Raw genomic sequence first — 27,463 nt, 5'->3', positions numbered from 1 at the left:
TACCACTTTTTGTCAAAGATAATCCAACCTTTTCTGCAATACGTGACTTGTGTACCTGGATGTAACTGCCGCAGCGTTCTGATGCATGCAGGTCATTAGGACAGGGGAGTAGGGGAGAACCCACATGAAACAGGCAAGTGAAAATGATGGCAGTTTCAGTTAAAGCATTATGTATGAATTACTTACATACTTAAAACTTTACTAGACATTTTTGTACAGGATGGTGGGAGTTCCCTCTTAATATGTGAACCGTGGGTAACCCTGATCTGACAAGACTACTCAATTATTTTGAAACACAAAAACACATTTCACACACAAATAAGGAAGAAAAATTTAATTGATGCCAAAATTGTTCTGCCAACCCAATCTCGGCTACTGGTGTGCCAAAAAAAAAAAATAGACGTCATTTCTTGGCGAAATAATAAAAACATGTAAAAATTGTAATCGATACGCATAGACTTTTTCTTTTTAAAAACCCATAAGGCCCACATATGCAAACATGAGCAATCTTTTATACCTAGGTGCTCTTTAGGATCCTTTAGCTACCTGCATAATTGGCAGGAGCCATGGTCCTACTGTCATACATGGCCAACTCTGGTTTGATCTATTCCGTATATCAATTGCACTCCAACTATCTACAGCCATTCTGAAAAATCAGCCGTAGCTTGAAATCACATCACAACCCACATCATACTCCTGTCCAACACTTTAGCATTTTAACATCACCTTTGTATGGTACACAATGACTTTTCCATTATGCCACTTATACAACCTTATTTTTTACGATCCAAGGGCCTTGTGCGCAACCAGTGTTTTTGACTTGGTGGGATTGTGGACAACAAATAGGGCTTGTAAAGTCAGGATAGCCCTAGACAAGTTAAAATGGGGGAGGATAACTGGTATGACCTACCTTGCAAGTTTCCCAAGTTCACTTAATGTAACAGTTTAAGCCTCCTCAGGTGAAGAGCCTTGCATGGTTTCCCATGACCCTCCAGCACAGAAGGCAGTGCTTAAATTTACCCCAAGCCCTGTTAACATGATGGATGCAAAACAGCATCACCTTTGGCATAACCATTTACCTGTAACAGTAACTGGTAACAGTCACTACACGGCACACAACTTTCAATGCAACGCACAGGAAAAAAAGACTACAGAAAGCCACAAATTTTCCTGCGAGTCTAGCAAGAACGGTGCTCTGAATAAATAAGTTCCATCGCCACGCCAGGCGGCTTCTCTACAATAAATATTGCATTTTATCTTCGGCCTGTTCTTAGGAGTGGATTTTGGAATGTAAAGTCAGCATTAAGATGGGGATAGACGTTAAATGGCAACAGCTTGCAGCTCTGTGGGCTTTAGTATTCTTTTGGCGGCAATAATTGTGTTCTTCATCAGCATGGCGACTGTCATGGGACCAACTCCTCCTGGGACTGGAGTGATGTAACTGGCTTTCTTTCTAACACCTGGAATGAGCAAGACAACAGGATATGAGAATTAGAAGCAACATCGATTCTGTTAATGAAGTATGGCTTAATGTTGTATTATACAAACACCTATTGCATCATACTCTAAAGACGATGTAACCATGTCAATTCTCGACAACTTGTTTCATATTCTCTCATTCCTTACCTTCAAAATCAACATCTCCAACAAGTTTTGCTTTGCCGGTGACGGGGTCCTCCACTCTGTTGATTCCAACGTCAATAACGGCCGCTCCTTCCTTGATCATATCGGCTGTGATGAGGTTGGGAATGCCTTTGAATGGAGAAGTGAAGCATATATTTAACACTAAACACGGTGGAAAATAACTAGGAATGTTCAGATGATGTGCAGGCACAAACGTTTTCCATCTCCCACTGGCCTAATCAGATGAAACCTTCAGAATATGTTTGCAAGGAACATTAGGTCACTACTGGCATCTCAAACTTTGCTTTATAGCAGTCTAAGTCCTGGCTTTAGACAAATAATATGCAAAAGAAACTGATGGTTTCTAAAGTAGAGTTCTGCACAACTTACCTGCTGCTGCAACAACAATATCTGCTAATTTGGTGTGCATCTTCAGCTGTTCTTTGGGAGTGTACCGGTGAGATATTGTAACAGTGGCATCACCTGAATAGAAGCATTAAAGTTTGGCTCATATCAACAGAAGGAAAAATTAAGAGGTTGGTAGCATCTACATTAAGTGCAGTTTGCTCTTTTTGAACAATTTATTTTATTTTGCTAGTATATGGAAGTTTTTTTGCAGCAAATGTGCCCTTTTCCCGTGCATGCAGGAAAGTCGTTACATCAGAGCAGACTAGATAGGTTCTTAACAGCCATTAAATTCTACGTCTATATCTGTGGCTGAAAAGGGCGGAAAAGGGCATTATTGGCAAAATGCCAAAATAAAAAATACGGCCGAAAATAATCATCCGCAGGGGCCAGGCTGCTTACCTGTGCATTGGTTGCACACACTGTGTGAACACCGTCTCTTGTACAGGCCAGGAAAAGCAGGAACCCAGCGGAGTCACCTGAATGCACATCACATGACTCTGCCCCGTTCCTTCTCCCCCCCTGGGGGCGGGACCAGAGAAGTTGCGCGCACTGAGCAAAAGGGAATCAGCCGGGCCCCTGCAGAGTCTGCGAGTGAGATCTGCAGTTCAGGTAAGGGGGTGGGGGAGGGTTCTATCAGCAAGTATGCATGATTTAGGGAATGATGAGTATGTGAATAAGTGAATGAATGTTTGTGAATGCGTGTGGGGGCGTAGCATGGCATAGGACAGCTGTAATCACACTCCATCATGCCCAGGTTCTAGCATGTACTGGCTGCCTGGGCATGATAGGAGTGTGATTGCTGTTCGCAATGTGATGGGGGGGGGGGTCTTTTCGGTTTCGGTCCAGAATGTTACTTTCGGTGCATCCCTAATTGCCATCACTAAAATCACATTGAAAATCATTCTGTTCTGGCTAATTCTTCTTTATAATAGCAACATCTAGCAGTCACTAGTAAATCCGACATTGGACCACAAGGGGTAAAATATTTTGCCGGATATATTCCGACAGGACCACAAAGGGTTTTTAAAACGTCGGCCAAAAAATACTAACCTCCAGGGCGCTCGTGCTTCCCGTCTGTGTGGAGTAGCATTGCAATGGGCATCCCTACGTTCTTGGATCTTCCAGCTACTACAACGTTCTTACCCAGAGTGGGGATTCCTGTGACAACAAAAGCGAATGTGTTATTTCACCGTTACATCTTAAGTGCATATTTGTCCACATCCAGTAAGCTTTTTCTTTTCCCAATTTCACAGAGATTAGCCTAAGCGATACTGCCATGTGTAAAGGATATATAAAAAATGTTCTTATAGCTGCGTTTCGATGTTTGGCAATATCTGGGTGGACATGTGGCAAAAAAAAAATATTTCTTAGTTCTTATAGGCAACTGAAGTAGTAAACTTCCAGCTCTGTAGCCTTGCAAAGATCTATACAGTCTGAGCCACATCACCGGCAAAGTATGCTACAGACACACTTGTTGAAAACCTGGATGGCCACATCCAAGTGCTTTCTATTTCTAGTACGTGCTTGGGTAACACGAGTCATCTATGAGGCAAATGCACAGTGTGTTAGAACACAGAATATTCTGCTGACATTCTCCTGCTAGCTGGGGAGAGTGAACCCAGATTATATAATATATATATATATATATATATATATATATATATATATATATATATATATATATATATATATATATATATATATATATATATATATATATATATATATATATATATATATATATATGAATGAGCCATGCTTAGCTCTTACCTGTTCGCTTGATAATTTCCCATACTCCCCAGGGGGTAGCAGGTAACATGGAGTACTGGTCCAGACACATCTTGCCCACATTCACTACATGGAATCCATCCACATCCTTCTCCGGGATCACAGCATTGCAGATTGCCCTCTCATCGATGTGCTCTAAGAAAAACACCAGTATTGATAGTTTTAGAAAAAATACTGCAGCTAAAGAATTGCTGGGAATCACGTGCTCTCTTACTGGTTATATAGCTTTGTGTAAAACCCACAATACTTAATACGCTGTTTTGTCTAAACAGTTTAGCATGAAAACGTATGTATATAAAAAAATTAAAATTGTTTGATTACTTTATATCGTATATTTGCCATAATTTGGGAAATTAAATAAATAAAAAATAAAGCCGCTTTATATGGAGAGCCAACACATCTTTGTATTAAAATACAAGCATATATTACTATATGTATAAAATAAGATTATGTAAATAAAGGTAACACCTTTGGTAAAATGTATTTACAGTCTCAGAACACTAAATAGATAGATCACACATATTACAAAAGGGCTTTCAGGGCAGGGCGTTTTAACCCAACCAGGTCTCTGCATTAGATGGAGGTTGGGGTTATCATATATAAGGTTCTTACATAAAGTCCTTCAAGGCAAGATTAAATTTTTTGGTAACCCAACATTATAAAACACTTTTTTAAATAAAAAAAAAGCCTCCCACAACTTGAGAAACCTACTCAGTTAGCTGATTATAACATGAAGTACCTGGCAGTGGTAGCTGGACCAGAAGACCGTCCACATTTTGGTCATTATTTAACTTGCTTATCAGATCAAGCAGCTCCTCCTCTGTGATGGACGAAGGCTTGAGGATTGTTTCACTGCTAATCCCTGAAACCACAAAAAGTACCGATAAAATTAAGATGCAGAGTAGACTGACAACTATTAAAAATGGCCATTGAAACATCAGAGTGCAGAATAAAAATGACAGGTTTATGAAATGGATGAAAAAATGTATCAAGGCGAGAGTGGCTCATTTCAGTCAATCGCCACAGACCGACTGCAACAATAGTTGGCTACATTTTTAAAATAAGAAAGCTAGGGTCAATAGGATTATATGGCATTCCATATATCAAGGGACAGCTTTTATTATTGCTATACCATATGAAGCAGTGATCACCAAAATGCAGCTCAACAGCCATTGCTGATTTCAATCTCCCTTATTTCATAGCTAGCATTTATGGGGATAAAAATTCTGAGAGTTGCAATGCAAGAGTAGGAGACGTTCATGTAAGTGAAGCCTACTACGAAGCTTCAGCAATCCTCAAGAACAGCAGCACACCAAATGGGTCCACTGGTTCTTCAGTGTATACATACCCACGTCAGCAGCAGCTTTGGTCTTGTTTAGGACGTAGGAATGGCTAGCTGGGTTGTCTCCAACCAGAACAACGCTGAGGTGTGGCCGTTTGTTACCAGCTGCTACCCAATGTTCTACTTCATGCCGAGCCTCCAGCCGAATCTGCCTGGCCAGCTTCCTGCCGGATATGACAACTGCTTCGTTTCTGGTCAAGAAAAGTAAGTCGGTAAGCGTTTCACCTGACTTGATAAGGCCAAAATGTCAAGATCAATAGCGGATTACAGGGACACTTTCAAATTCTACACCAAACACCAAAGTGCCCAAAACAAAGCTTGAGCACACAACGTAACCCAACAGCACAAAGCATCCCCAGCAAATGTTTAGTCAGCTGTCCAACAACCTTAAAGTACTTCACATAGGTGTCATGTTCTTAAAGGCAAAAGACCAAAAAAACATGAAATGATTTGTTCTGTTTTGGTGTTTCCTAAAATTTGAATACAAAAGTAATGACAAAAAGCAGATATTTGATGCCATCAGAACACTACTGTGTAAGATTTGCTGAACTTTCCATGTGCTCCAGAAGAGGTTGTAGTTACAGGGCTGGCAGAAGGTGGAGGGCTAGATAAAAATTAATTAAAAAATAAGCGTTGCATGCGGCTGGGCAGGAAGAGGAAGGCTTATTTTTTTCTCCTTACCCATGCCATTTCAGACAGACAGATTTAGTTTGGTTTAAGTTACATTGGTTATCACGTGTCTTCTCAGAAAGGAGGCAGAGAAGACCATTCTGCTAGTCACCGAGTATATAACCAAGTCACAGACTAATAATAGATTGAACCGGCAAGGTCACGACTGCTTGTGTTACTGCTCCTAGAAACATTACTGAACGCAGATTCAACTGCAAACCTCAGTCTAACACCATAACCCTGCCCAATGCATGGATACATAAGCAGCGCACAAATATGTCCTGGAAGGTCACCTGTCACTTTCAGCTTCTGGAACAAGCAAAACCAAGTTTCAATGATCCAAGTATCGACATCACACAGCGCCAGCGACCTCATTTGACATGTATTTTAGAATTTCCATATTTTTGTATTTATTATTATGTGGGAACCACTAACTTACATAATATCAGTTGATATCCCCTAGCGTGATGAGTACACTGAGCCGATATCTCATTCACTGATATTTTCATTCATCAACCCACAGAAAATCTAAAGAGATGGCCATCTTATAACAAGCTTTGCTCGCTAATGCAAGGTAACAAGGCTCGGTAAACAGTGTGGATAGGTTTGTGTGGCCCTGCAGCCTTCTGCCCCTGTAAGATGACCACAACGTCATGAACGCTTAGCGACACGTTCCATGGTGAGCATTGCAACACAATTCTGTGAAAACACAAAATTAAGAGGAAGCGATGAGAGGAAACACCGGGGGATTTCATACAGAAAGATATATGACACTCAGATTCCCATCAGCAGAGTCATTTTCAGAGAGTTTTTTTTTGTCTTAATACATGCCCTCATTAATGTCATTAGAAGGGGCCACAGGAGCCCATAGCACTCGGTTCTCCGCTGGGGACAGGTCTTTAATAATGTCCCAGACACATGGCCTGTTTCACCTAAAACAGGACAGGTTGTTTCTATCATAGGGCTGGTATCCGGCAATCACTTCCCAATTCAAGGAACTGGGCATTTTCCACACAAGCTCCCGCACACATACAGCACATACATCCGCGTCATCCTTGCGGCTCACATCCTCGCTCCTTCCACACGGAGGTAACAGCATTACGAGCAGGAAGCTTGCGTCAGAATGAGTAAGGACTCTTATTCATAGCATTTACTTGGGAATGAAATTGTTTGTTTAAGATACAGGCACGACATGCTTGGCTTCCACGGACACTCGAACGGAAGGCTGAGACTAAGCTTTTATTGGCACCGGGGGAGGCTGCATTGTATCGCCGGTCTCGCTGTCAGCAGCAGCATTAACGCTGCAGTATGACTAAGCATGAAACTAATTACATAACGCAAACATCACATTACTTAATAAAAGAGTACAATCGAAAACGCCGGCGGTAATTACTGCTTCTGATTATCGGGTTTATAGCCTTAGACGACCTGTTCCCTCCCCGCGTCACAGAAATTAATCGGGGGGGTGGGGGGAACACCTTGAATAAGTATATTAGCAGTTTAAAGATTGCAAGCTGTAAATAAATTTAATTAGAAGCTAAATCTCATATAGATTGCTCTCTATCATGCCATCCATCAAGTTCATATGCATTTTTTGTAGAAAGCTGCAAGATTATTACAATTTGGATAGTTTTGTGTACTATTGTTTCCCAGATCTTTAACTTTGTGTTGTGAGAATTTTTTTATTATTATTAATCTGAACTAGTAATTTGCGGGTGGTTTGAGTCTCAAGACGACTGACGAGGTCCACTGCAATGTTAAGTAAATTCCGGTAGTTCCTTGCAAGGGCTGCACGGGGTGCTGCAGACGGTGACCCGGTACGGGAGAATGCAGCGTATATACTTGGGCGCTATTGGCGATCTTTCATCGCGTTACACAGACATCTAGATCACAGAACTATGAGCGAAACGCGTTAGGTGGCCTCCGTCAGACGTGCACCCCCCGCTCTCACACCATGCAGTGAATTATGGTTCTGGTGAAACTCCGTGCAGATGTTGGGGGAGCGGGTGAAGCCTGGGTGCCACGGTGTTTATTAGTGGATCACACACCGAGCAAACGGACATTTAATTGGAAGGACGGCCCTCCGAGCTGTAAGGGTCACAATACGAGACCAGCTGTTCGGCTATAAACAGCCCACAGGTGTAAAGATACTTAAACTTCAGTCATAAGACACTTGAAGTAGCCCTTTAACGTGTAGCTTCCAATAAACTAGAGATTCTACTTCTGTGAAGCGTCACTAAATAGTGAGAAAGAGGCCGTCACACGCAATGCTGAAATCAAGTTCAATTTCTCACTTAAAGTCAGCATCAAAGTAATAATGGCCAAGATTAGTAAAATTAGAATAAATTCTTTGGCTTTGTCTATCCAGTCATATTGATTTCAATATTGAGGGTAAGACAACCCTTTTTCTCACTATTTAGTGGCCCCTTGCAGAAGTAGAACAAAAATAGATATTAAAATGTATGAAGAAGAAAGGAGGCTGAATAAGAAGCCAAGCTTCATTACCAAATTCCAGCGCTTATACATATACCTGCCCGCTGGCCTGTGTTTTATGAAAGCAGTCGCCTATACACTTACAGGGCCACTCCAGCCATGATATGTACTGTAATGCATTTCATAGCAGAGGCGTCCCCGTTGCAAACACACACGGGCCAACGTTTTCAAAGTCACCGATTGGCTGTCCCAAGTAGCCTATCGGTGATCAGAATTGTAGGAGCATATGCATATAAAAGGTGTCGACGTTCTTTTTAATGCACATGCCGATGAGGCTGTCGGGGCGGTACGTTTCTACGGCAGCCCCGTTACCTGTACATCCAATAACCGGGCAACGAACGGCAGGAGAGAAAGTAGAATTGGGAATATTATTCCAGGAACAGACACCGAGAAGAGATTTATCAAATTTAATTCTGTTTAATAAATTAAGGTCACCCATCTAGTCCACCCGCTTCTCGTTAACCAGTCCTTGGTCTTCAAGACAGCTTCGTGCCTAACCACGTGCTTAAATTCCATTGGCCACTTCTACCACTTCTGATGGGAGGCTGTTCTATTCATCTACAACCCTCCGAGTAAAATAAAACGTCCTCAAATTACATCTAACCCTCTAGTTTCAGATTATGGCCTCTTGTCCTAACATTTCGGCTCCTTTGAAATAAACTTCCCTCCTGTACTTTGTTACATCCCTCCATGTATTTAAATGTTTCCATCACATCTCCCTCACTTCACTCCTCCAGGTTATATATACGGATATATATACACCGGTATATATATATAAAAAAGCTCCCTCAGCTTTCCCTGATACCGATCTCCAGATGAATAACGGATAGACAGTCATTAATGGAATACATAGAGCTCGGAGGGCATGCTGGAAGCATTAAATCGTTATATGAAAGATGCATTCAGGAGCGAGGAGGAGGGGGAGGGGAGGGACATGAATGCAACCAGCGAGAGAGATTTCATCAGCCAGCCTGCACTTCCGGCATCCAGCGCCGGTCACCAACGTGTGTACATACAAAGCACACCGACACACGCACAAACCCCCATGTGTTCACCGGTCGGACATACAGACCGGTGTGTGACAGAGCAACGTGACCAAGGGGCTCTCCGCCATAACACGGGCCATATAACTAAACCCGCCAGCCTTACAGTATGCGCGCCCGGCTCGATAGAGTGCAAGCTCTGTAGACAACTAAGGAGTTTATGCGCAGTTTCAGCTGCTTAGCTTCACTGTACTTATAAAGTCCCTGCACTCATTGAATTACACATTATACAGGGCAAGCTAAGCCCTCCTACGTGGAGAAGCCTGCCAATGTCAAACCTTCATAATGAACAGCGCAAGAAGAGTTAACGCGCCCTTTAGTCAATAGATCCCCAAAGTGTATTCACCCTCCCAAGTGACCCAACTGACATCAGCCCCTTTAAGGCTTCGAATAGCATAGCTCAACGTACATCCGTTACCGTGACTTTATTTCTGCCGGCAACGAGGAAGGAATAAGCCTTCAATTACTTAACCCTATGACCGAACCGAGACATTGGCGGTGCTGCCGGTTCTCAGTTACCGAGCCCAAGGTACGTAACCCATGCAAGCGAGCGTAGTATCGGTGTGTCCGAGCGGGTCATAACCCCATACTCACCGGCAGGGTGTAGCGTGGAAAGCCCGGACATGGGCTCTGGCGACATAACAGATGGAGCGCAGGGTGGCGATGGTTACCATGGTGTAAGTGCAGGGACAGCTTCACAGTACAACACCGACTGCAGCTAAGCCAGAAGGGGGGCAGTTATGCGGGAGCGCGCACTTTATATAGACTCGGGGACGTCACGGAATATTCGCGAGCTCCACGCCCAGGCTTAGAATTTCCCAACCCGGCACAGAGGACGTTAGTGTGGAGCGGATTTCCTATTGGCTGACTGTCCCTGCTATGGGTGGAGCGCTTGCAGGCCATGCGGATAATGAGCTGTGTGTGGCTGTGCGGAGGGTTGACCGGCTAATAGCGGGCGGCTATTGCATCGAATGATGTGGCCCCGGATACGCGCGTACGGTTCGGAGCCCTGTGATGCATAGGGAGACTTTCTGGTGTCACTGCCCCTCTCCGTCTAACAATTAGTGGACACTCACCGAGCATATAATGGAGTTGGTGGCTGCCATGTTAATTTGGTTATAATGTCCCAAACACAAGTAGGATTACTTTGCTTACTAAACTTCCCTTTAAGAAGAGCTTGTTTTAGGCCCAGAGAGGCCTTCTGGCGCACCAGGCAAATGGCCGGTGGGGTACGTGCCACACACATGCCGCTATTCAGGTCCATTGTGGCTCTGTAAATGCTATGGGGGAATCTAACAAGACCCCCATGCTCTGGCTTCGAAAGCACTCCCATTGCTTTTAATTGGACTGCTTTCCTGCCATTGATTTACTGTTTCAAGCCAATCCTCCCCTGCTTATGCTTTCCACATGTTGCAGGAAAGAACTAAACATGTGCTGGTCAACGATGTATGAAATATATTTGTATTCTGGAAAATGTGGGCGATGTCAGTTTTTTAGGTGTACTGTGTGAAATTCATCACCACCCAAAATAAAGGCAGCGTACCTAAAGGTGCCTTCACACTATCTACCCTCTCCCATCCATTCTCACTATCTACCCTCTCCCTACCCCCCCATTCTCACTATCTACCCCCCCATTCTCACTATCTACCCCCTCTCCCTCCCTTCTCACTATCTACCCCCTCTCACACAATTACCCCCCCCTTCTCAGGCTATCTACCCCCTCTCCCTATCTACCCTCTCCCTACCCCCCTTTGTAGGTCACTTACTGTGCAGTCCTGTGGTGGGGGCGCCACACACAGACACACACACCAGGACAGGCTCTGCCACAATGACACTCAAACACACACACCAGGACAGGCTCTGCCACACCGACACACCAAACACACACACCAGGAAAGGCTTTGCCACACCGACACCCAAACACACACCAGGACAGGCTCTGCCACACCGACACCCAAACACACACCAGGACAGGCTCTGCCACACCGACACACCAAACGCACACACCAGGACAGGCTCTGCCACACCGACACCCAAACACACACACACACGCCAGGACAGGCTAAGCCACAATTGTTATCATTAACCCCCTTTTAAATTTTTAGCCCTTGTGTATTAATGCCCCCCCTTTAGTATTGATTAACGTGTTTCCTCCACAACCTTGTGTTATTGCCCTCCCTTGTGTAATGATGCCCCCTAATCCCTTGTAGTGGTTATTGTGAAGCCCCCCTTTAGTATTAATTTATGTGATGCCCAACCACCCTCTTGTCTATTGATGCCCCCACTGCCATGTGTATTACTCCCAGCCACCCACCCCCCGGTTTCTATTGATTTTGTAATGAGAAAACCGAGCCACCCCCCTCCTCTCCACACTCCCTTAAATATGGGTCCGCTTTCCTCTAACCACTAGCTAATTTTTTTTTTTTTAAATACTTACATTTTTGTTTATCTTTTTTCCTGCTCTTCTCCGACGTGATGATCCTTTCCTTGTCACAAGGAACTGTTCTGTGAGCCTGCCCCCTTGAGCATCACATCTTTAAAGGGCGGGATGAAGAGCCTCAATGAGACGTTGCCAGTGGGACCAGTAGCGTACCTAGCGGGGGGGGGCCATGCCGCACCGGGTGCTGCTCATCAGGGGGGTGCACGGTCTGGACGGCCGGCTGGAGCTACAGCGGTGACGTCATCTTGGGGCGGGGTTTGGTTCTGGCGCCGGATTTAAAAATCTGGAAATGCTCTAGCCAGTTACCCTGTTGTGGTCTATGCGTTCAGTGTGTTCCAAGTTGTTTCCAGTAAATTTGACCCTTCGCTTGCCTTACGTCTCTTTGACTGCCGATTTTGTATATTTGCTTTTCTGATCCTGTTGCCGAATTTTGCTTGTCTGACTACCCTCTCTGGATCTCGTGTCTGTGCACCGACTCGGCTATCCTGACTTTGCTTTGCCTTGCACCTTGTTCAGCCAACTCCGTTCCTACAACCTATACCTGGCCTCCTTGCTGTTGGGATCCTTTGGTTGTAGTATTCCAGGTGGAAAAACTTCCGAGGTGAGTGCCAGTGTAAGGGTGGTCGTGACAGGCGCCAGCAGAAAGTTCCTGTTTGTTTTCGGGGGGAAACGTTTTGTCGTATTTGACAAAATATGTCCAACATTTTTGTTTTTGGAAATCCTATTTGTTGGTCCGGTTGCAATGGAAACTAGAAATAAACACGTAGAAGAAGTTTAATCCCTTGATGACAATTGCCGGTCCGGGCACGTCACGGAAATTCAAGTCGATAACGACAAATGACGTGCCAGGACCGGCACGTCATTAAACGGGTGCAGAAAGCGATCTATTTACGACCTCGAGGCATTCAGCAACGCCATTATCGGCAGAAAGGGGCCATCTCTGGCCCCTCCCCGGGGCGTCAACATCCGCCCGTTTTAAAAGCGTTTAGGAGGCATCCAGCGACACCAAACACTTACCTGGGGATGGACTGTGACCGGTCCGGAGAGCGGTCACAGCCGCAGCTGCCGGTGATTTTCGCCATCAGCAAGATGGCGGCGGCCCGGGAAAAAAAATAATAAAGATGAAAAGGTTCGCTAGACGGTCTCCTGACCCTCTAGAGAACTCTGGCTCCACTTGCAGGTTGAATATAGGTACTGCATTCAACCATGCAAGTCAATGGAGCTCAGCTTTCTAATCACAGTGTGATTAGAAAATATAAATTAAAAATAAAATTAATAATAATTAGAAAAAAAATAGTAAAAAACCAGTAAAATGTAAAAATAATTTCCCACTGATGTCACTATCAGGGGAACCTTCAAGTTGAAAAAAAATGTTAAAAAAATTAAAAAAAAGGCAAAAAAATATATATATATATAAAAAATATATTTTTGTGAGCAAGTCCTAAAATTAGCATATTAGCTTAAAACAATTCTCGCATGGAAAGAGTTAAAATACTGGCATATTAAATGCCCATGGGGTGTCTACTTTTAAAAAATTTATGATTTGATGGGGTAAATTGAATTGCCCGGGTTCAACAAGGTCCCAATTAACACGGGGGGAAGGATGGCCACACATCTAATTTCCAATTAGAAAAATGCACACGTACCAAATGTGGCCTTTTAGTTCCCCCCAAAAATGACAAACCCATGCATGTGGGGTATCACTGTACTCAGGAGATGTTGCTGAACACATATTGGGGTGTCGTGTGACAGCGGCATATACCAGGAGCTGTAAATTCATACATAAAGTAGGTGTGTGTGGGAAAAATACACACACAAAAATACTACTGCAAACTTTGAAAAAATGCTGGTGGTAAAATGTTTGCATGCAAAGAGTTGAAATACCAGCATTTAAAATACCCTGGGGTGTCTAGTTTTCAAAAATATATGGTTTTGTTGGGCACACTGAAATGGCCCGGCTCAAAGATGTACCAAATAGGGCATGGGCAGTGGATCCCCAAATGCCAAAGTTCAACATTGAAAAATGTGCATGCCCCAAATGTGGCCCTTTTGCCCCCAAACAGCCAGGCAAAATCATTCATGTGAGGTATCGCTGTACTCAGGAGATGTTGCTAAACACATATTGGGGTGTTTTATGATAGTGACATATACCAGAACCTGTTTATTCATACCTAAAGTAAAATGTGTGTGAAAAAACAAATGCAAAAAAATTACTACCATAAAGTTTGACAAAGGCTGATGGTAGAATAAGTGCTTGGAAAGGGTTAAATACCAGCATTTGGAATACCCTGGGCTGTCTAGTTTTCAAAAATATATGATTTGATGGGGTAAATTGCATTGGCCGGCTTCAAAGATACCCGAAATGGCACATGGGGGGAAGAATTACCAGATTTGGAAAAAATGGCTTTGAAATAGCAAAACGCTACCTGTACTTATTGCTCCATAACGTGCAGAAAAAAGCAAAAAAATATAAAAACATTGGGTATTTCTAAACTCAGGACAAATAGTAGAATCTATTTAGCAGGGTTTTTTCTAAATGTTTCACCATATTTTATACTTTTTTTAATAGTAAATAACATGATACAATCAAAACAATGTCATCTAAAGAAAGCCCTTCTTGTCCTGAAATAAACAATATCTAATGTGTGTGGGTTCAGTAAACGGGAAAGAAGAAAATTACAGCTAAACACGAGCAGCGCAGAAATGTTAAAACGGCCATTGTCACGAAGGGTACAAAAAGTAAAATCAGCCTTTGTCACGAAGAGGTTAATATGGAATTTGAGACCAATGGATAGAAGAAAGAGGGTCAAAATTAATTTAGAGTTATAGGGTTAAGGATATTAGTAGACTGGTTAAATTAATTAATGGTCTTAATTACCATATTTGCTTGATTATAAGACGACCCCCCAAAATCTGAATATTAATTTTTGAAAAAAAGAAAAAGCCTGAATATAAGCCGACCCTATAGGAAAAAAGTTTTACCAGTAAATGTTAATTCATGTAAACTATGTGAACAATTTTTTTTTAATAAAAGCTATGATTGAGAAAAATATTTTGTTTTTATTTCTTTTTTTTTTTCAACCTGCCCCCCCAGTTATGCACATCTGCCCCCTGCCTTGCCACTCTGCCCCAGAAATGCCTTATACTCCCTATATGCCACTGTGCCCCATGATATGCATTTTCCTCTAAATGCCACTGTGCCCAATGATATGCCTTTTGACCCCCTATGTGCCACTCTGCCCCCAGAATTGCCTTATACCCCTATATGCCACTCTGGCATTTAGGGGGTTAAAAGGCATATTATGGGGCAGAGTGGCATATAGGGAGGTATAAGGCATTTCAGGAGGCAGAGTGGCGTATAGAGGTTTAAAAGGCATTTCTGGAGGCACTGGGGAACTCTGATCTCTGACAGCCGGGGAAGGTCTGCGCGATGGACGCAGACAACCCCCGCTGCTAACCGCACCTCCTCCCGGCCGCAGCGGAAGTTGTCTACGCGAATCGCGTAGAGCTCTACACGCTGCCCGGACTAAGCACCAGGGACACAGAAGTACAGGGAGACAGGAGGATCCAGGTCCCCTGCATCGCTGGGGGGGATCTGGATCTTAGTCAGACCTAGCTGAGGTCTGATTATAAAACGACCCCGATTGTAAGACGAGGGGTATTTTTCAGAGCATTTGCTCTGTGAAAATGTTTCGCCCCTCCTCTTATGGGGGACACCTCTCTTGAGCTGAAAGCCTCCCGGGAGCTCTTGAGTAAATCTGCAGAACCTTCAGAGTGGCAAGCGCAGATATCTGGGAGAAGTAAATAATTCAGACACACACAAGGTGTTCGTTCTCAGTCACTTCTCAATTTATTCATTGTTGCGAGCGGTTTAAATACTATTACAGGGGGACTGCTACAAAACCATTCACAAAGAAAAATGTAACACTCAGCATATAGCGGGTACAACTAATCCACATCAAACATAGACTAAGGTAAAAAGTTCTTATTTACACAAGAGTAAATATCTTCCTAGCATCTAGACAGGTAAACATATGTTATCTCGTTACTTAAGGATGAGAAGGAAATCATTAACAAGACTTGTCTACATTAGCAAAAGCGTCTACAACAACATGTATATGTAATACAAAATGGTGTTAATTTAAATTTCGTATTTACACTCTGGAAAAAACCTTGTCTTATAATCGAGCAAAACTTGAGAGAGTCTTAGACACAGTCAGAAACGGCAGGCTGAGGCCCTGATGGGCCTTAAAAGTATTGAATATGAGGTTGAGGGGTTATTTTAGAACGGCCCTTACGTTCCTTTTTTGTACTTGGTGTACTCTCGGTGTGTATACAGCCAGCGATCTGCCACATTAGTTGTTATCTGCCAACACATTCTATGTGGATATATATATATATGTATGTGGGGGAGCAGAATATAAGTTAGGGGATGAAAAATGTAAAAGGCAGACAAGCAAAAGAAAAAAGGGGAAAGGAAATCGAAAAAAGTGAGGAAAAGATGTTGTAAAGTGAGGTGCGAAAGAAAGAACAGAAGGAAAAAAGACTGCAGAAAGCAGAGAAACATGGGAAAAAGAGCTTGCTAAAGGCAGGAAATCCAGAGCAGGGCCCCCAACTCTTTAATTCTAGTTCTTCCCATTAGAGTCTGAAGTCCTGCTTGGAAAGGCGACACTCACCTGTGTCTAAATCTCATTGGGAACTAAGGAACACTCTTTAGAAAAGCTTTATTTAACATAAATAAAGCGTTCCTGCTCTCCTGCTTCTGAAGTCATCATCCATAGAGGCAATCGGAATAATCATCTTTACCGGGACATGTACATTTTCATTAAGCAACACACGTGCAGTTCTACCCTGCAGTACATGGAATGTAACTGAGCAATTGATTCCCACATGGCTGTAGTTACCCCTTTAAAATGCCCAGTATATCCATATATTGTGTTACTGCAGCTCTCATATCGGCCCATACAATAAATGCTTCTTAGATTATAATGATTTGGGATTATTTTCAGCCTTAAGTACGGAACACCTGTTATTTGGGACAAAACCTGGAGAATTGATCGGTTAGTTCGGACATTCTATCCTATAAACTACGGCTTTAATCACTATCTCCGGTGTAAACCCTAATAAGGCTTGTCTCTATAATTAGCTCCCGTGTTGCCTGTATGCGCATGATGTTTGGACAGGAATACAACACTAAGCATCTGCCTTCAGAGATAACAGCCTGTCGCGTATATACACCCTGGAGTTCCTGCTAATTCTGCAGTTATTTATTTGTATTTATTTTTATCTACTCCAAACCACTTTCCACCAGAAAAGATCACCGGGGCAGTGTATACAAAGTAATCCAGTTTAGCTGTACGGAGATAAAAAGAGACTCTAAAGAAACTTGATTATCGATAAGGGGTAAAGGCTAATATAGTGAGGGGATTCAAACATGCATGATATATGGCTATATATGTATTACTTTCTTGAATCTAAGGTTTGATGAAGGTCTGAGTCTTACATCAGGAGTAACGGGCATACTAGATGGCCGAATGTGTCTTATCTGCCGTGAAATTCTACTTTTCTTTACGTAATGACTAGTGACGGTACTCTACTCACTACCTAGCTTCCTGACCTGGCCAATGACAGTGTCAGTAGTTGCTACCAACAGTGCATTTATCTTTGCTGCCCTGGGCCTCCTTCACGGGCCCCATCTTCACTACAGGGCAGTTTATGATGTCATATCCCGGTGCTACATGTCTTAAATAGGCTTTTAATGCAGCGTATAGAGGCTGAGCCTCCATAGTGTAAACGGGCCTGTTGGGGAGAGCCTCCCTGTAACAGGCCCAATGAGCAGCAACACACTGGGGGGCTTGATTTTCCCTTCAGTTTTGCGGTGGAGTGGCTGCCACCCCCTTTACCTGTCACTGTGTGCTACATGTTATTTTAGCATTGCTCCCTTACCACTGGACTATTATTAGAACCGGTTATCGCATATTACTCCTTGTATCTAAAATTTCCTCCATTATTCGGACCGGAGGCGGTTGGCTCCTTCTTTTTAGTTTTACTTCCCAGACCGAGGAGCGACCAGAGGGGTAAAAGCAATAAACAAGTGACAGGACCACCCGTGAAAATCCCTCCGCTTGCAGCCCACTGTTGAAAAGCAGCCCAGACTTCTGGCGGAAACCCCGCCCACGGGCATTGACGTCCAGTTCGACGGTCTACATGAAGAGAGGCGGACGGCCTGCCTGGGTGTGGGCGTGGTTTATGGGCTAACTCCTCCTTGCGTCCCGCGAGATCTTGTTTCAGAGAGGGCTCGGCCGGAAGTGGGTATTTTGGAGTTTGGTGTTCGTGTCCGCCCGTCAGGCAGTGAGAAGAAACAGCGGACGGTGACCGGGTCGGAGAAGTCGACTCTCCTTCCCCGGCAACATGAGCTTCCTCTTGTGAGTTTTGTGATAGAGATTGGGGCGAAAGTTTGGAGAGGAGCAGGCTAGCGAAGGTAGAACGGAGAGGAAAGCAGAAGTGTGATAAGAGGAAGTGAAGAAAGGCTGTCAGGCCTAAGAACATTGGGCCGTGTTTATAAAGACCAGCTTCGGGCAATCACCAGGAGAATTGCATAGGTTTCCATTGGACCTTTATACACGTTTTCCTCTCTAGTTTGTAAAGGTGTGTTGGGACGTACTGCGACTATAATATATTCGGTACAGTACTGATGATAACACCATGTTGGTGCTCATCTGATACATGAGCGCTAGAAGGTAGGGGGATGATCAAAGTGTTGTGTAGGTGGTTTGTGGCTGGGTTAATTATTGTATTTGTGTTGTTTATCTGTATGTTGGGAATGTTGCAGAGCATTTTGGAATAATGGTGGGTTTGAATTTCTCTTCCCCAGCAGTAGTCGATCTTCAAAAACCTTCAAGCCAAAGAAGAATATCCCGGAGGGATCCCACCAGTACGAGCTGCTGAAGCATGCGGAAGCCACGCTCGGAAGTGGCAACCTCAGGCAGGCAGTAATGTTGCCAGAGGGAGAGGATCTAAATGAGTGGATTGCTGTGAACAGTGAGTCGTTTTCTGATATATGATCTGGGTGTTAAATGCTCCACCAGGAACCTACTTTACGAATGCAGATAAGTGGGATGTGCGGTGTTTGGCTTGTGTAGTGTAGTGTTGGTTTCCAACATTTGCATAGCCTATTTTAAAAAGAAGTTGGCACCTTAAATCTGCCTCTGTATTCTTACTATATAAATGCAGATAATCAACTGATTTTATTGTAGTTTATCATTAACCCTTCTGATAAGCTTCATCTATTTGATGGAGTCCCATTCCTTCTAGAATTAGATGGCAGATAAGAACCATTCGGCCCATCTGGTCGGCCCATTTTTCCTGATGTAGGGAATCGGTTCTTAATCAGTCCTCGGGCTTGTCTTAGATTCAAGTTAACTTTATGCCTATCACATATATGTTTAAACTCCCTTTACTGTCGATAACAGGACAGCCCTAGAGTTTTATGAGCCTGTCCACATGTGAGGCATCTTTTAGGAGTGTGCATTATGAATTATGCGCATTGTGATTTAGAAATTTGCTATAATGCTATATTTCATGTGATACACTGAAAAATAGTCAATTTCCTGCCAGCAATGATTTCATGGAAACTGTCATGGTAAACAATTGAGAAATCATTTAGTCTCCAGCTGAGACTTTGTCATTGAACCCAAAGACACAATAGAAGTTGTTGTTGTTTTTTTTCACATATCCAATATTAACTTTGATAGTATTAAGGATATTTTGTCTCTATAACGGACAATTTTCTTGAAGCAGCCATTGAAATGTAGATCAGAGTTTTGGAGCCTGTTCATTCAGCGTATGTTTCTCTCTAGCTGTGGACTTCTTCAATCAGATCAACATGTTGTATGGGACCATTACAGAATTCTGCACGGAAAGCAGCTGTCCAGTAATGTCTGCTGGGCCACGGTAAATTCTGGCTGAGGGATTTTTTTTTAAATGCTGCGTTTGGGTTTGTCTAAAATAAAAAAATTAATAAAATAAGTAGGTTGTATAAGTCTTCTAGGGAAGATGTTTTAGCCTGAAGCAGAAAAGATGTCAGTAAGTGGTTGAGGTGAGACAAAGAAGATGGTTTTGCGTGGTGAGAGATTCAAGATCCAACATGCCCCGTGCAGGCTAGGCTAGGGTAGGGCAAGTAGAAACAGTTGATAGGGTACATTTTCTGAACTGGCAGCTTGGATATTGGAGTTTAAGGGGATGGTGCCAGTGAAATATGATCTGCTTTAATCTACTGTGATTTTAATACTACTTTTATATAAAAAGATGTTTGTTCAGTATATCTGCTTGTGTGCTACAGAACACACTTGGGCATTTTCTTGCATGCCATGCAGCAAAGGGCCGAATATAAAACTAAGGAGCTCACGTGTAGTGTTAAAAATATCATGTTTATTTATATACCTTTTTGGCGACCATTAAAACGCCGGCAGTCTGAACAGGTGCACGGTAAGTGGGGACAGTTCAAAGTTGAGGAGAGAAGTTTTGAATGCATCCTTTTAACCAAATCAGTGGGATTTCTAGTGAGATTCTCTGTAATACCGTCCAGGAATGGCGCTATGCATTCTGTAGCAAACGGCGACATGGCAGCTGGCCTGCAGTGCCAGAGGTAAACTGCTGCCGGTATGGAAAGCAGTAACTGTTTAGAGCCATCACTCTTCTTTTTGGCTTCATGCTTTAATATGTATATTATATGCTTTTATATTTTGATGATTGTAAATACTTCCATGTTAAGTAGCAGAGATGTTTTACTACAAACACTAACATTGAGCTCATTGGTAGAAAAATGTTTGTATTAACACAAAACAACAAAAAATGCACTTGTTAGAAATTTGTATAGAAAGCGGCATTTTCACTTCCTGTTGTGTGTGTGTGTGTGTGTTTTTTCTCTCTTGCTGACGGTGTACAGAACGCGCTTCCGTACCATTAGTGGCAGAATGTGGTGGGAAATGATCAGCAGAATGGCAAACGCAGCAGATTTTTTTTCTTAAGTAAACAATTAACCAAACCTTACAGAAATAGAAAAACAAGGCTTTGGCAATCATTGCGTGTTTAAATGTGAGAGCTTGCCGCCTTTTTAAATCTTTAGCTTCCCAGTGTTGCCTTTTGCTGCCAATTTAAATTCTGGTCACCGAGCAGCCCTCTTCTCACCTTTAGATTTATGGCAGAGAGTAACTGCTGCCTTTCCTGGTTTTATTTAAAAAAGCCAGTCCTTAATGGTATATTTTATTTCTGAACAAGCATTGCAACGTCAATTCCCGTAAACTGAAGTTTGCTTACGGATGACTTCATTAATGAAATCCCTGAAATATTGATACATCCCTTCTATAGGGGGTAACCTAATATATTCTACTTCATCTGGGCAAGAATCAAATGCCAAAAGGTTAATGATTCCAATTAAAATCAATGTTTTCCTAATAACCTGCTTTTAGGGAGCATAAGGCTGCTAAAGAAACACAAAACCTGTCATTGTAAGAAGCAGTTGTATCCAAATCTGGTGGTAATGACGACACTGCTATGAGAGAAGCTTGTGAGAATTGCCAGCCTGTCAAACACTCTTGCGTCTGCCTGCGATCTCTGCGTACCCTGTGTGTCTCGTATTATACTAAACTCCCTCTCTAAAAAGAGACTCCGGCTCTACAACTCCGTGGTGAGCAAATGTCGTCTGTTTCCTGTACGATCTTAGCTGCTGACGGGCCGGCAGACACACATCGCTTCTCGCAGTGAATACACCTTCCTCGGGGGGTCGGGAACCGCACTGCTCTGCCCTTTACTTTCAATGAATTCTTTAGATAAAGTAATCGCACGTTAAGATAAATTCCATCAGTATAAGGACAAATGCATGATGTTGATGTTTCTAGCAAGTGCTGTAATGCCCCCAGGCATATTCTATGGTGGGCATTGTTGTACGATGTCATCCAGGCGTTCTAGATATACATTCTCTGGGACTGTAACACCTTTAAGTGTTTGTACAATATGTTTGGTGTCTGAGCTTATTTGATCTTCTCATAGAATTGTATTCAGTTCCCCGGATATTGATTTGTTGGATTGGAGTCTAATATTTAATAATCTTCCATCCCAAAGAGTTTTATTGCATATTTGATATGCTTGTCCTCATCCATGAGAACGATGTTTCCTCCCTTGTTGGTCTTTTAGTTCCTTTAGGGCCTGAGATTGTTTTCTGGATAGATTGAAGGGAGAAATCTCACTTTATCTAACTTTTCTATCTCGTCCTCCACTAATGTGACAAACCTGTTGGCGAAGTGCGGTATCCTTGGTAAATGTGCTATTGGAGTCTAGGTTGGTACGCGTTACGCTTTCTTCCACAATCTCAATTTATTTATATAAATCTACCAGAAAAGTAAAGCGGTCATTCTTTGATCAGGGCCAAATGAATATCTTTAACCCCATCGATCTTATTCCAGCAGAGGCCTTGGTCTGGCATGAGTTTTGACTAGTTAACCATTTCTGTGTCGCTATCCTTAATTTTCTTCTTCACCTGGTGTTGGATGTGCTGTCTTTCCTCCTTGCGGATTGAGTTTGCTCTTAAAAAAAATAAATAAATAAATAAAACGTAAACATTTTTAAATCCCATCGGTGGAGTTCTGTCCAGGCTGAAAGACTAGCCCCCTGTATCGGTTTTAAAGTCAGATGTTGACTTGTTCCTTTTTTATCTGTCTAAAGAAAAAACTTCCTTGATGGAAAATCCTCGTTATCCTTTTGATACTTCTGATATTTGCAATATTTTTATTCTGTTTCAATGATTCCTGTGTTAGTTTCTCATCTGTCATTGACTTATCCGCTTCATATTCACTAATTAAATCCATTCATCTTAAACCATATTCAAGTAGGATGTCCCAGTTAGCTCTAATTTGCTGTCGCTAAGTCTCGGGTTTAAGAACGTTTGTCATCTTTCGTTAAAGTCAACAAAAGGTGTGATAGAGAACTCCTCCAAAGCTTCCGCTATCCGGAAATCTGGCTTTGGATACAGCGATAAAAACACATTCCGTTTTAAAATATTCAGGACAAGTGATATAAAAACAGAACGCTGGATGATGACTTAAAATATATTCAATTGGGTTATAAGATGGTATTGTACCTGGGAACATCGTATAAATAGTGCTTGTCTTACCCGAGGTGGGTGCAATTAACTTTAATACATTGTTTCAGTGACCAAAAAATAATAATGCAACACTTATGTTAAATGTAAAGTTCCATTATGCTAGAGGTTCGGGCTGCTTGCGTAGTTTCTCATGCGTGTTCCGGTTCCACTAAAAGCTTACACGTTTTGCAGGTACGAGTACCACTGGGCAGATGGCACCAACATAAAGAAGCCCATCAAATGTTCAGCTCCAAAGTATATTGATTACTTGATGACGTGGGTCCAGGACCAGCTTGATGATGAGACCCTCTTCCCGTCAAAGATTGGTGAGTTAATAGCTTCTGCTCTTCTTCTTTCACATTACCGACTGCGTGCCTGGGGTTTTTACATGTGATGTAACGCCACGTCATGCTGGCTTTCGTTTTTTCTTTTCATGCCCTCCGGTAATTTGAGTGACCCGTTAGATCTTAGTAGCTGAAATGTCAGTCTTGGAAGAAATGGGTCAAAGAGCTCTTCTGGCACCAGCGGGGTAACTGTACTGCACCCAGTTATATATGATTTTAGACTACTTTTTAATCCGGTTTGTCTGTTTGATGCGAATGCGTGTTATGGTTTAAGATCTGAAATCCGTGCGTGCGTTCGGGGTAAGGTCTCCGTGTCTGCAGTATTTCTAACTTTGTGACCGCCTGACTACTCTACTTCTCCTTACTGTGTTTGTTGGCTAACGGTTCCCTTTTAATGACATTTAAGGTCACATGTTGTCACTGGACTGTCAGCTGACAATGATATATTTCTGCTCGGGTAGCCACCTGGCCTTGTGGCTTAGAAACCGTGAATTTAACCCTTTGAGGGACAAGGAAGTGTGCACTGCTTTGCATTAATACCTCCACGGTGCCATTTAGAACAGGTCAGCTGTTTTGACCAGTTTTAGAAACAAATTGTCTTTACTTTGGTAAGTTTGGTTCCTGCTTTATTCTATCCGCCAGAAAGTAAAATGAGGTCCCGTCGGTTCAGCCCCAGCCGTTGGTGTTTGTCGTTTAGCCACCTGTTTGCTCAGCCACGGGCTGGGTAGATGTAATGAAACGCCAGGGTTAGCTTCTGCTGGCAGCCGGCAGCTTCAGGCTGTTCTTGGTTTATGGCTCCCGGCGTGATCCTGTTTGAATTTCCTTTTGAGATACAGAATATTAAAGCCCAAAGGAGCCGGTTGACCTGCGATGTATATAGTGCTGTGTATGTGCTTATCGGGGGAGCGACGGCAGACTCTGCATTTAATTCCATAATGCACTAGACCTCTTCTAAATGTAACCGGGGATCTTTTTTAACAATATGGCCAAGAGTTTGTTGCCCTCCTACCTGATCCTGTATACTTTGTATTTGGTTCGATAATGTTTGAGGTTGGCTTCCTGCTTTTCGCTTGGCGTAATGTCAATTCCTAGAAAGCAGTGACTACGCGAGTAGAGTTTGGTTATTTGGAGCACCTTTTTATTCCATTACCTTACTGAAAGATAGCCAGAAGATCATTCTCCACTCGGCTGACGTTTAGGATTTTGTGAATGGGACCTTGGGCGGAATGCAGTCACGTTGGTTGTTGATGTTCTTCTCAAGAGTGAATGTGCCCCGAGAAGCAGTACTTAATTACCTAGGGGCGCAGACCCCATGCCCACCCCTTGTTTTAATGTGAATGGGTCGCTGAAATTGATAGTAAGCTGAGCCGTGTTTTTCAATCATTTGATTTGCTGGGTATTGGTGTTACGTGTTGTGCTTGGTACATACAAACGGCTGCGTTATACGTTCTACTTTTATCGCCTCCGCTCCGTCGACAGTAAATGTGCTGTAACCTTTCGTATCTGACGTGCGAGGGAGTTGTCTTGTTTGTTTAGCGCATGCACTCACAGGCTTTATAGAATGCAGACTTCAGCTCTGGGTATATGCGGTCGTGTTAAGGGGGGGGGGATATGCTGTCCCATGTTGGGTAAAAAGCATTAATAAGATCACCTCCAGAATCTAAGGCTGGAAGAACGTATGCATCAAACATATTATTGGCTGGAGAGCAATAACATGCTGGTTCATCCGAGCTCACTGGGGCTGACCCTTATAATGTATAGCGAAACCGAACCCGCCTGCAAACACGTCCTTCACAGGAGGAACTTGGTTAGAAGATTCTGTCCTCGACCAGCGGAGACCTCTAAGCTTCAGCCTTCTTTTATTTTAATTGTAGTTGTTAGAATTTATTTTTTTTCCTCACCTCTGCGTTTGGACCAGCAGCAAACTGGGACTGAGTGTCGTTTCACAAGCTAACGACCCATCGGTCTCCTCATCGGCTCTGCTGTGTGCCTGTCCTGGCAGCGGTTTAAACGCAGATTGCTGTATGTACTAAAGTGGCTGTAAGAGTAATGATAGTGGACAGAAACCCCAATTCTCTATTACCGAAGGTTGTCCCTGACATATTTCTCCTGCAAACTCCCACCTTGGTGAATAAAGCCCCAGGCCCTTCAGTCTTGTCTCGTAGACATTTGCATCTGTCTGGCTTGGTTTTCAAGCACAAATCTTGTTCTACGCATTGTGCTGCTGCATAGAAATACCCACACGGAAGAAGACTTTCTTTATATATCTTAAGTGAACTCTTATTGGGCGAGGGCATTTTTTTTTTTTTTCTTTTTTCTTCAAATCTCCAAATGAGTCGTGTGTTTCGCATGAGTTCAGTTATGAAAGTTGGGGATGGTAATTCTGGTTGTACATACGTGGTTTCTGATTGTTGGTCGAGATAGTGTAAGCAGTGTGTATGTGTGTATAATATATATATATATATATATATATATATATATATATATATATATATATATATATATATATATATATATATATTCCAAAACTAGTTACCGGCACTCCTGGGACTTGGTTTCAGTAAATCTCTCAAAGCTCTGTGTTACAAGACTGGTACTGCTTCAGTTACCAGGCACCGGGCAGAGTCATTAAGGTTGGTGTGAAATTGTGTACTTTGGATTTTATATATATGTATGTGTGTTTTATATATTTAAAATGATCCTGGTACAGTTATCTTATCCTGATTGGACCGTTCCATGACTTTTATGCTGACTGGACCGTTCCGTGACTTGCCTTTGGTGATAAAACTGCTTTTCAAACTTTGTAGCAGAATTTTTTTTTGTTTTTTTTTTTTACATCTCTCCTTCAGTATCTTCTCGTTGAAACGCTCTCAGACTCCATTGACATTTAACGTTTTTTTGAAAGAAGAGGTCTCTTTGTCTTCCAGGTGTCCCTTTCCCCAAGAACTTTATGTCCGTGGCCAAAACCATCCTGAAGCGCCTGTTCAGAGTCTACGCGCACATCTACCACCAGCACTTTGACTCCGTGATGCAGCTGCAGGAAGAAGCTCATCTCAACACATCATTCAAGCATTTCATTTTCTTTGTACAGGTGAGGAAGCTGATCGGATTATACTTCTGGTAAACAATGCTTTAACTTGTATGAATTATTTGGACTTTGCTAAATAAACTCCTTTTTATTACATTGATGGACAAATCGGGGGGGTTTTCTGATGCGTTTTGCATAAGAGTTGCACTCTTGGCACCCTATTATCACAATACACAGTTATGGGTCACTCCAATACGAGCTTCTGCAAGGAATAATTAGAGACCGAATTTGATAGATTAGATGAGCTTCCCTTTTATTACGTTATAATCGGTCATTCTTCTCCAGGAGATGCGAGGACCGTGTTGTACATTGGATCATTGTTAGTCCAGTTATCTATGTATCCACGCTGGGAGACTTCTGCCGTTTCCTAACTGAAGCTTACGCTTTTACTAAATGCTTGCTGGGCCCTTCATAATGCTAAATGACGTCCATGGACTGCGAGTGCGCCTCTCGCAAACGGCACTGTTCCGCTTGATTCGGTGAATACCTGATTGTCTCCTATTTCCAACAATGTTTTAAAATGAGTTGGCATACATACTGCCCTGGGGGGCGGGGGGGGGGGTTGAGGTTTCTTGCAGGAGTAATATACCAGAGATGGCCCATCATAATGTATAGTGATGCGAGTTGTAGCCTCATTTAGTATACTGACCCATAAACACTCCTCCTGCAATGTAATATTTCCCCACATTAGCCATATGTCTCACTGGCTGGGGTGAATTCTCCTTATTGACTTTATTTCTTCCTTTCTGGTTCTTTTGGTCTCTTAGGAATTTAATCTGATAGACCGCAGAGAACTGGCTCCCCTACAGGAGCTCATTGAAAAGCTGGGATCCAAAGACAGATAGATCTTCTGGTCTGTGAAGCCCCTTTGTCCAGTCGGAACATGGTCTCGCCTCGCGCATGTTACCTGCTGTGCGCTCCGTCGTGTGACTGCCGATGACCAGAGAGCAGATTCAGATACCGCTGAAGGGGTCTTGCCTTTTTACGTAGACTAAGTGACAGATTGCCTTGCATTATTTTTGTATGAACTCTTTTTTATAGGAATGCTTTAAAGGAACACTCCACTAAACCTGCTTTTACATGTG

General features: G+C 42.8%; 2 protein-coding genes across 3 annotated transcripts; one reads left to right on the top strand and one right to left on the bottom strand.

The window, feature by feature from the left end:
* Window positions 1–1,320: 1,320 nt before the first annotated feature.
* LOC149300143 (bifunctional methylenetetrahydrofolate dehydrogenase/cyclohydrolase, mitochondrial-like) lies at window positions 1,321–10,040 on the bottom strand. The gene is made up of 8 exons (XM_089485698.1): window positions 9,961–10,040; window positions 5,168–5,352; window positions 4,559–4,681; window positions 3,802–3,954; window positions 3,082–3,189; window positions 2,014–2,106; window positions 1,627–1,752; window positions 1,321–1,460 (listed from the first exon to the last, which is right to left on the bottom strand). Exons 1-8 carry the CDS (start codon window positions 10,038–10,040, stop codon window positions 1,321–1,323), a joined length of 1,008 nt encoding a protein of 335 aa, XP_089341824.1.
* Window positions 10,041–18,217: 8,177 nt separating this feature from the next.
* MOB1A (MOB kinase activator 1A) lies at window positions 18,218–27,223 on the top strand. Of its 2 annotated transcripts, none has more exons than XM_089485633.1 (6): window positions 18,218–18,231; window positions 18,684–18,847; window positions 19,666–19,759; window positions 23,139–23,272; window positions 26,218–26,381; window positions 27,146–27,223. In XM_089485633.1, exons 1-6 carry the CDS (start codon window positions 18,218–18,220, stop codon window positions 27,221–27,223), a joined length of 648 nt encoding a protein of 215 aa, XP_089341759.1. The 2 variants fall into 2 exon arrangements, with proteins under 2 accessions (XP_089341759.1, XP_089341758.1); XM_089485632.1 differs by having other exon boundaries at window positions 18,681–18,847.
* The last annotated feature ends 240 nt before the right edge of the window (window positions 27,224–27,463 follow it).

The sequence above is a fragment of the Sceloporus occidentalis genome, unplaced genomic scaffold (genome assembly GCF_023333645.1).
Source record: "Sceloporus occidentalis isolate IW3139 unplaced genomic scaffold, rSceOcc1.0.p SCAF_26, whole genome shotgun sequence".
Classification (NCBI taxonomy): Eukaryota; Metazoa; Chordata; class Lepidosauria; order Squamata; family Phrynosomatidae; genus Sceloporus; species Sceloporus occidentalis.
Note: the sequence above shows the minus strand (reverse complement) of the source record. Positions and strands in the feature narration are given on the sequence as shown.

Bases quoted from the DNA above. Each gene is read 5' to 3' on its own strand.
- LOC149300143 (XM_089485698.1), bottom strand. From the start codon at position 10,040: ATGGTAACCATCGCCACCCTGCGCTCCATCTGTTATGTCGCCAGAGCC. The intron at 3,955-4,558 runs GTACTTCATGTT...TGTTTTTCTTAG, and splicing joins GGTCCAGCTACCACTGCCAG to AGCACATCGATGAGAGGGCA. The intron at 1,753-2,013 runs GTAAGTTGTGCA...CTCCATTCAAAG, and splicing joins TATTGTTGTTGCAGCAGCAG to GCATTCCCAACCTCATCACA.
- MOB1A (XM_089485632.1), top strand. The intron at 19,760-23,138 runs GTAAATTCTGGC...CACGTTTTGCAG, and splicing joins GTAATGTCTGCTGGGCCACG to GTACGAGTACCACTGGGCAG. The intron at 23,273-26,217 runs GTGAGTTAATAG...TTTGTCTTCCAG, and splicing joins CCTCTTCCCGTCAAAGATTG to GTGTCCCTTTCCCCAAGAAC.